The 9,697-nt window shown below is 53.3% G+C and overlaps 1 protein-coding gene across 2 annotated transcripts in view; it reads right to left on the reverse strand.

Annotated features, from left to right (window-relative positions):
- Positions 1 to 8,843, reverse strand: part of ITGA11 (integrin subunit alpha 11) — a 129,966-nt gene extending 121,123 nt beyond the window's left edge. For both annotated transcript variants that reach the window (XM_055436940.2, XM_088839942.1), the window contains exon 1: positions 8,707 to 8,843. In XM_055436940.2, the coding sequence (XP_055292915.2) occupies positions 8,707 to 8,758 (52 nt within the window). In that variant the 5' untranslated portion in view covers positions 8,759 to 8,843. The remainder of the gene's footprint in view (positions 1 to 8,706) is intronic.
- Between the last annotated feature and the right edge of the window lie 854 nt (positions 8,844 to 9,697).

Genomic DNA, 9,697 nt, shown 5'->3' on the forward strand with positions numbered 1-9,697 from the left:
TGGACTCCTCCCGCCGTGCCAGTCCTTCTGACCAGGATGCTTGGCGCAATAGGTGACCCTATGGCCCCTCTTGGGCTTTCCTTTGGGCCACATGGGACCACACTGATCAATAGCTTATGGCCCTGTGCGGGGCACAGACAGGGTCAGTAATGAAAAACCCTCCAACTACCAACCCCCATCCCACTTCCTGCCTCAGCCTCCCACACTCTGTTTCCACGTTGTGTCTCCAGCCCAGCTTGGCCATGAATCCTGTGAAACTGCAGGTGGGGGAGGTGGACTGGAAAACTGGGAGACAGGAGATCTGGTTACATCTAGGCTGCACCACTGATTGTTGTGTGACCCTGAGCAAGTCATTGCCCTTCCCTGGACGGTGTTTTCTCTTCTGCTTGATTGGGGATTGGGTTTAGATGACACTGGTGGTTCTCAGGCTCAGCTGCCTGTTAGAACTCCTGTGGAGCTTTAAAAAATGCCAACGCTGGGCTCTACCATAGACAGTGATGGTGTGTTCTGGTGGGGTCCAGGCAAAGGTTTTGTTTTACACCATCATTCCCTTCCTCACCCAGGAACGAGGACCACTGGATTTGCTGATTGCAGACCAAGAGTGGGGTCTGAAGTGGGCAGGTAAAAAAACCCAAGAAGTAACTCCTTATTTACAAGTGTTAGCCCAGCAGGACCACAGCAGTACCAGTACCCTCGGCTGGTGGGAAGGCTAGGTGGCACAGGTGGTAAAGGATCCACCTGCCAATGCAGGAGACATAAGAGGCATGGGTTTGAGCCCTGGGCTGGGACGATCCCCTGGAGGAGAGCGTGGCAATCCACTCCAGTATTCTTACCTGGAGAATTCCACGGAGCCTGGCGGGCTATAGTCCATAGGGTCGGACACGACTGAAGCGACTTAGCATGCATGCATGTGGAAAGGCCAGTATTTCGAGTTTTGGTTTCTCGTGTGCACTAAGGGGGCTACTCCAGAGCCCAGCATCGGATGCCTGAAGGTCCCCCAGAAAGGCTCTCAAAGTGGTCTTGGGTTAGTAACTGGAGACAGAAGCATCTTCTGAATTCCATGGCTTAAAATCATCCCACGGTCCTGGCTATGTGCCTACCGAGCTGCTCCAAGGATCCTCTGCATCCACCGACACCAGCATTTTCATCAGCAGCCTTTCTGCTCTCACTGTGTCCCCTGGGGCACAGGCTGGGCCTTATCTGACTTGGAATTTCCAGAACCTGGAGATGCCTGGGGTTTCGTGGGTGCTCAGTACATACTGGCCAAATGGACAAACCACCCTCTTCCTGTGTCAAGAGGGATCCTGTGCCTTCCTTGCCACATCACAAGCCTGAGAGGAGAGAACTCTGTGAGAAGTGGCTCGGGCCCCACACTCAGAAGGGGCCCCCTTGGTCTGATGCTCCGCTGTGGCCATCTTGAAATTCTTAATAGTCTTTAAACAAGGAGCCCTGTATTTTCATTTTGCACTAGGCCCCACAGATTATGTAGCTGGTCTTGTGTATGTGGTAAGTGGTGGGAATAAACTCAGAGAAGAGCTCTGTCTACATACTATTTATGGGACTTAATGATTGCCAGCAACCACTGAATATAAGGGGCTAAGGGATCTAGGAAAAGACCAGTTCCCGTGCATGGAGAGGAGATAGACATAGCTTTGTGGTCTTCTTCCTGGCAGCAGGAGAAAGCAGCAGAAAGCAGCAGTCTGAGGGCTTGGGGATGGACAAGATAGGGCGAACGATGGAGACTGGAGACACCCTCAGCAGTCTACAGAGAATGATTTCAAGGATTTTGTCCTACCTGCCTGCCACAGATGTAGAAAATCTACTATTAGAACTTCATTCCTTTGGCTGAAGCAGTGCTTTCTCCTTATGTTTCTCTGATGAGTGTAGCAAACTAGGTTCCTAATCTCATCTTTGACCTGCCCTGGAGTTTCTATGTGATCCTGGAGAAAATATTCATTGATCAGCACTGGGTCTTAGTCGTGGCATGCGGGATCTTTAGTTACAGAGTGTGAACTCAGGTGCAGCGTGTGAACTCTTAGCTGAGACACGCAGGATCTAGTTTCTGGACCAGGGATCAAACCCAGGCCGATCATTGGGTTGCACTTGGGAGCACGGAGTCTTAGCCACTGGACCACCAGGGAAGTCCCAGAAAATCACTTAACTTTGAAAAGCCTCTCTCTCCCCTCTCTATCTAATGGACATACCTCTGACCTCAGTCTACTCTGACTGATACAAAAAATATACGGGAGTGCTCTTCGCAGACTGTTGGGAGTTACATCCACTTGCTCATTTCATGATTTTTCCATGGCCTTCCTGAGGCCCAGTCTGCAAAGAATCGAGTTCTGGAAATCTGCAGGGTCAGGATTCCTGGTAGCCTGACCCAGCTGGGTGATGCGGCTTGGGGAAGAAAGCTGTCAACCCCAGCTGCGGAGGCAGGAGCCCCTTCTCTCTGTGTCATCCTGTTTGGAATCCTAGAGCACATTGCTATAGCAACTTGCCTAACTCGCCCCACATGCCACGTGGAAAAACCTCTGCCTGCTTTAGAGTGGCATTTCCAAACCACAGACAGACTGGCTTCTCCTGTGTTACAGGATGAGGGCTCCCATCATACACAAGGGTCTAGGTAGGAGGCATCTGACCAGTGATTGAGAAGTGAGCTAAGGAAAGTCCCTCGCTTCAACCATTTGGTCTCACCTATTTCAGATCCTGGTACCTGAAATTCCATCATTAGCCCCCTGTTCCTTTGGCTCAAGCACAAACCAGTTAAAATGCAAATCCCTCTGGGTAGGATCCATGAAGTTGTCACCATTCATTAGTGCTGTTCAGCATGAATTAACTCACTGGGTTGGGAGCTCAGAGCAGGTTTTGATTAGGGGAAGCAGAGGCGGGGAAGGGAGGAGAGGAATGCCCAGCCTGGACCCTGAGGATGGGCTGGAGAGGGAGTCAGAGTGGCCCAGAGTATTGGATCTTGGGGGCAGATGGGAGAGCCCTCCTTGGCCCTGAGTAGGAAGGCAAGTGAGGGAGAGAGGCTCTCATGTTATAAGACACGGCATAAGGACCACTTCTCACCAAGCCAACATCCTGACTGAGAAGTCACTGTCTAGCTGAGTCTGAGGAGGGAGCAGCCTCTCTGGGCCAGTGCCCCTGTGAGGGTGGCCACTGTATACAGACCTCACTTTCCCTGAGGACAGCATCTTCCAGGAAGAGCATCTTATTCATTTTTCTGTGCCCTCCAGGCCCACTTCCTGAAGAGACATTAGTTAGTTAGTGTTAGTAGCTCAGTCATGTCCAACTCTTTGCAACCCCATGGACTGTAGCTCGCCAGGTTCCTCAGCCCATGGAATTTTTCAGGCAAGAATACTGGAGTAGGTTGCCATTTCCTTCTCCAGGGGATCTTCCCAACCCAGGGACTGAACCCAGGTCTCCTGCATTGCAGGTGGATTCTTTACCATCTAAGCCACCAGGGAAGAGACGTTATGCTTGGATTAAAGGCAAACACCAAACACCACCTCTTACTCAATCAGCATGACCCCGGATGAGCTATTTAATGTCTCATGTGTAACCTGGTGATTGTGGCCACAGCGAGGTCTAGCTGAGATGTGAGAAAGTGTTTGACACAGTGCCTGGTATCGATCAAGTGAATGATGGGAAGGGTGATCCACGAACTGCTACTGTTTGCTGAGGCAGTACTGGGTGCCAGATGCTGTACCAAACACTTGATATGAATGAACCATAGATCATCTAAAGGACACATCAGCCTGTGAAGTTGTTACTCTACCCATTTTACACATGAGGATTGAGTCTCAGAGGGGCTTATCCAGGGTCACCCAAGCAGAAAGGATTTGAACTGAGTTGGGTTCCCAGGTCACACATACGCGAATCATCACTCCTGCTCAGTAAGTGTGCCGGTGACAAAGGAAATGAGAGGCAGAGGTGCGGGGTGGGGTGGGAGAGGGGCATGCTTGACCACATTGGCTTTTTCCTCCAGGTGGGGTTTTATTCATCTAGTGAAGACTGTAAGTACACACTATGCTGACACTTCATGAAATTTTGCGGGGAGTTTATTTATTTTTCGTTTACAATGTGACCAACTGCAGTCTCCTCCCCTACTCCCCTTGCAGGTAACATTTTGGACTTTCACCTGGCAGGGTGGGGACAGTCCTGCCTAGACCACAGCTCCGCAGAGCAAGCACTTCACACTGAGGGCATGTGGGTGACTTCGGAGCTCACAATTATTTCAGGGAAAGTAGTTTCAAATGGCTGTGAACTCCTGATGGTAGCCCACAGTCTGGTGGTGGCTGGGCAGCATCATTAAGCTATGAGGGCAGCAGAGACACCGTTTTGGAGATGGGTTGGTGCACGTTTCAAGCTTGCTTCATAGCTGACCCTCCCTGAGTCAGCCAAGGGTTGTCACTGCCTGGGGATGACTATGATGGATCCTTTCTCTTTGTAGCTGTGATAGAACACTGTATGGAGGGTCTGGAAGCTAGAGTGAGACAGTGATCTCCAAAGTCAGACATTAAGAAGAGCAAAGAGGGCTTTTGGAATTTTCAAAAGTCCCTTCTTTATATCAAGAGCCAGGCCAGCCCAGCCCAGCGCATGGTGCTGTCCTAAGCAGTGAATGGAGAGGATGGAAGGGAAGTTCCCTGTTGCTGGAGGAAGTGATCACTACAGGAGGGAGAGGAAGAGGCTCACAGAGGGCAAAACCAAGGTGAGTTGCTGTCTGAGCTCCTCAGGGGCCCACTGCCCTCTGTGGGTGGGCTAGGAACAAAGAGGATGGCGAGGAGACAGGCCTCCCGTCTTGGGGGGAGCACTACAGGGTGAATAAGAAGAAAGAGGGTCCACTTTCATCTCCTTAGGGACCCCAGGGTCTGCCTGCGGAAGTGTGCTGAAGCTCCTCGGCTGACGGTAGCCGAGAGGCTGGGCTGACAAGCTCCCAGTAGAGAGGGCACTCGAGAGGCAAAGCGACAAACCTTATCTCCTTTCCCTCTTCCCAAGGGTTTGGATCTTCTTAGTCTTTGCACACCCGTGGTGCCCAGTACTGTGCATTTTCCATACAAGATTTTTCTGCTGAATAAGACCCCCACTCACAACGGCCATCTGTGTGGGATGGTTCTTCTCTCAAACAACACAAAACCCTCCTGCCAGGATCACATTGACTTCAAAACAGCCTCAATGGCAACCCCTCTCCCCCAAGTTTCCATTATAATTAAGACTTTGGGCCAGGCCTTTGGGGAAAGGGGTTAGGGAAGTTCAGGTTTAATTAGGGCCCTGGCATGTACGTTTCCGCTGAGCTTCCAGTATCCTCGCACTTCCTCTAGACTTCCCTATGGATTTGAGTTTGAAAGTTGCACCTCTGCATCCTCAGATACCTTATTCAATGGCTGGTACCTTGAGCAATGATGATGACGACGCTGGAGAAGAAAGACAAACTCCTAGATGCTCAATATGTGCTTGGAACTTTTCAAGTACTTAATATATATACATTATACATCTTTGGATACTCTTTAAGTTCTACTATTAATATTATCATCCCCATTTTGCAGATGAGAAAACTGAGGCACAGGGCTGGTTAGTAACTTGCCAAGGAAACAGAATCCCGATTATCAGAGGTCAGACCCATTCCAGGCAGTGAAAAGCCAGGACCTTCAGCCCCACACTGTGTCTGGTCTCCCTGTGTATCATCTGTCAGGTAACAAGTGCTCAGTAATGGCTAAGGTTTTTTTTTTTTTTCTGCTTCCAAACTGGGAGGAATTAATGTTTATTTTATTTTTTAAAATTTTGTCAAAGTATAGTTGATTTACAATGTTGTATCTAATTTCTTGTATAGCAAAATGACTCATTTGTATATTGTCTTTCATAATCGTCAGATGGGTCATGATAGGGAAGTTCTGCTCAGTGGATCTGCTCTCTCAGAATGTCAGCTGTAGATGTCTTTGGACTTGTCTACTTTTTTTCTGGCTTTCTTGATAGTTTTTCCCACTTCATCACCCTGCCCAGCCTGCAGCAGAAGCTCTGGAAAGATCAAGGCTTCAGTGAGGACTTCCATCACCCTACCCCCCACCCCAACTTGGCCTTTGACAAGGTTCCTGCCCAGCCACACTGTGCCATCACCAGTAGGCAAGCTGCCTAGTAATCCTCACGTTGAATCCATGTGATGCACAGATGGGAGATCAACATCAATCCTGTTCTGGAGCTGGGAGGATGGACCCAATGATCTCTGTGACCCTTCTAATCTTCAGAGTTCCCACAGACCAGAGGCATCTTGGAGGTTTTCAAATACTCACCTTTTGTTTCTTTAACTACCATAGTTCCAGGAAATGACACTCTAATGTACAAACAGTCCCACTTGAAGGTCTATCCACACTCTACACATTCTTTCAAGGCCCAGTCCAAATGCTATCTCCTCCTCCAGGAAGCCTCCCTTGCTTATTTAAGCAGAACTGAATGTCCCCTGTTTGAATTGCAGCCCTTAGCTTCTCTGTGCCATTTACTCCCCAGTGCATCTATTTGGCTTTCCCTGGTCTCACCTTGTTCTCAGCTACAGGCAGGGCCCAGACTGCATACGTGCTTGGGCCCCACCCCCAGCTCCTTGCAAGCAGATGTCGTTTCAACATTGATTGATGTGTTTAATGAATCCCACATTTCAAGAACCCAGACTGACCAGACATAACTCAGGAGTGGTTTTCTCCATATAAAGGGAGTTCTGAGTCACAAATCCTGTCCCTGTCCTTCACCCTACTCCCTTACCCTCCCCCCTTCATCTTTGTTTTACCATTATTATTATCAACCATTGATTCAACCCTACTGTTCACCAAGGCCTGTATTAACAACTTTTCTTACAGTGCCAACCTCACTTAATCATGCCAACCACTCAGAATTTCTATCTCCATTCACAGAGGAGGAAACCTGTTGGAGAGACTGTATAACCTGCCTAAGGTGGGCAGCAGAGCCAGATGGAAGCCAAGACTGATTTCAAAGGCTTTGCCTCTAGTTTCCTGAAGTCTCTAGCCTACAAAGCAGCTGTGTGTGGGCTCAACTGCTCAGTCATGTCCAACTCTTTGGAAACCCATGGACTGTAGCCCACCAGGCTCCTCTGTCCATGGGATTCTCCAGGCAAGAATACAGGAGTGGGCTGCCATTTCATACTCCAGGGGATCTTCCTGACCCAGGGATGGCAACTGCGTCTCCTGCATTGCAGGTGGATTCCTCACCACTGCACCACCTGAGCAGCCCCATAAAGCATCTACTTCAACTCAAGCTCTGATGGGGCCACATATCTGGGATCACACAGGAGTGCATTCCCTTTCCCTGTGGCTGGATCTGCTAGTGACTTGAAGACAGTTCCTAGAGTTCCCCTCTTGCCTAAATGACCTAGAGAGGGCTTCACCTCTGCTTCCATCAGCTGGTTTCTAGATATATGCTCGCCTGGTTCCAGCTCTTCCCCTGCTGTCTCCAACTCTCCCTCCTCCCCAGCTTAAAGCATCTGTGTTTGTTTTCAGCTGTGACTCTAGGATCTGAACTGCACCCCACCAGCAGAGGCCCTTTCAACTACAGAAGCTCCATTATAGACGGCCACAGGGTGTACAGGTTTCCAGTGGTATCCCGGGACTGGGGTGAAGTTCCTTGGGCTGGGGGCTCTCCACCTGTGCTCTTTGAGGGCGCCTCTCCCCCTGCCATCGCGTCTGACTCCCACTACTGGCCCATCCCAGATCTGGAGCCCACGCAGAAGAGGAGGCTAGGCCCAGCGGCCAGTCCCCGAGGCGCTGGTCCCCGCCAGAGCACTTGGCCACGCCAAGGAGGGGTCCTGCAAGCTTTCCGGATTTATAGAACAGCGCCTCTGTCTGCCGCCCCGGAGTGGCGGGTCGCACCAGGATGTCAGGTGTAGGGACTCCCCGGCCGGGTGCCCCGGTGCAGAGAGCCCAGGGTGGCCTCTCGCTCCGGGCCGCTCGCCCCGCCGGCCCGGGGTCCCAGCCGCACCCGGGCACCTGGAGCGCATTAGGCTGCGGCGCACGTCTCGGCGACCGCGGCGTCCCCAGCTTTATTGAATGAGCGCACAGTTCTGAGCGCGGGTTGGCGGGCGATGGCCCGTCCCTACTTCGAGGGTCAGGTAACGTTTTCGGGGTGGGGGGGTCCTGGACTGCCTAGCGGCGCCCCGCCGCCTTTGGCTCGGCCCTCGACGGCTCGCCACAGCCTGGGCGCCGACCGCCCCAAGGCTTCGCTCTGTCCAGGCCGGAGGGACTCTGCGCGGCTTTCAGCTTCAGGTCTCCCCCAGCACTCTCCTTCCCCTGCACCGCCGCACCCAGCTCCCGGCTCTGAGCGATGCTGCCTCCGCCAGCCTCGGCGCTCGAAGGACCCCGAGTGCCCCCTGTGGCGGTGCAGGAAGCTCGGCGGGGCCCTTGGAGAAAAGCAGGGCGCCCGGAGGAGCCACCGGCCCTGGGCGCTTTTCAACTCGAGCCTCTTCAACTCTTCCCAAACACACCAAAGTCCCGGGGCCAGGCCGCCTCGGCGCGCCTCCCTCTTGGGTAGAAGTTGGCCAGCCGCTTGACGGCAGACACTTCCCGGGGGACCCACGTCCCCCAGAAGCCGCGGAGGTCGGACCCTGGGAGCGCACCGCGACGGGCTCCTGGCCGCCGGACCCCAGCCCCGGGCGGGTCAGGGAGAGGCTCCCGGAGGCCAGGGCTGGGGGTTAAGAGGGGGACGTACCTGGCCACAGGCTGAGGGTCCAGGCCACCAGGAGGCCCCTGGGCAGGTCCATGGCCCGCGGCGCGGCGGCGGGGCCCGGTGCGGAGCGGCGGCGGGGGGCGGCGAGCCAGAGCGGCAGCCTCCTCTGCGCGGCGCCCCGAGCCTGCACTGCGCGCGGCGCCCGGTTCCCTGACAGCCGCGGCTCCCTCAGAGGAAGTGGGAGGGCTGGAGCGGCGGGGAGGGGCGCCGGGACTCCGCGGGGCTCTGGCTGCGGTCCAGCCTCGGCCCCTCTGCCACCTGGGCAGGCGGCCGGCCGCGGCCTCGACGCGTCTCCAGATTTCTCCTTCTACCCCCGCCCCACTCCTGCCGTTGGAGAAAATTCCAGAGAACCACCGCTCCTGGGAACCACCTCGTCAGTGCCGTGCCTCCCTCCACGCCACCATCACCGAATTCAGAGTCTGTGCAGGAAAAGTGACTGGCAGTCCCACGTCCCAGAAGAAGGAGCTTCAGAAAGCTCAGAGGGTAACTCAGGTGACCTAGGGCCATGACTGGGTCTCTCTTGGTCCAGAGGAGTGGCTGCTGCTGCTTCTAAGTCGCTTCAGTCGTGTCCGACTCTGTGCGACCCCATAGACGGCAGCCCACCAGGCTCCTCTGTCCCTGGGATTCTCCAGGCAAGAACACTAGAGTGGGTTGCCATTTCCTTCTCCCAGAGGAGTGGATGTCCCTACAGTGTCCATTCTGAGACAGTCCTCTGCTCTCCTGCACCCTGGGGCTTGGAATGCAAAGCCACGGTTCTTCTCTTGACCCTGGAAGAAATGCAGATCCACCCTCTACCTCTACAGCGTCCTCCCTGCACGCCTGAGACATTTGAAAGCATCCCGGAGGACCCAATGCCCACTGTTAATAACAGCGAAGATCTTCTTTGGAACCCAGCTACCTTCCTTCCCAGCACTTCTAACCACTCGCTGACAGTTAAATTCAATGCACATTTTTTTGCACAAGCTTTAAATCA

Source organism: Moschus berezovskii, chromosome 9 (assembly GCF_049115385.1).
Source record: "Moschus berezovskii isolate FMDL1 chromosome 9, NW_MosBer_1.0, whole genome shotgun sequence".
NCBI lineage: Eukaryota > Metazoa > Chordata > Mammalia > Artiodactyla > Moschidae > Moschus > Moschus berezovskii.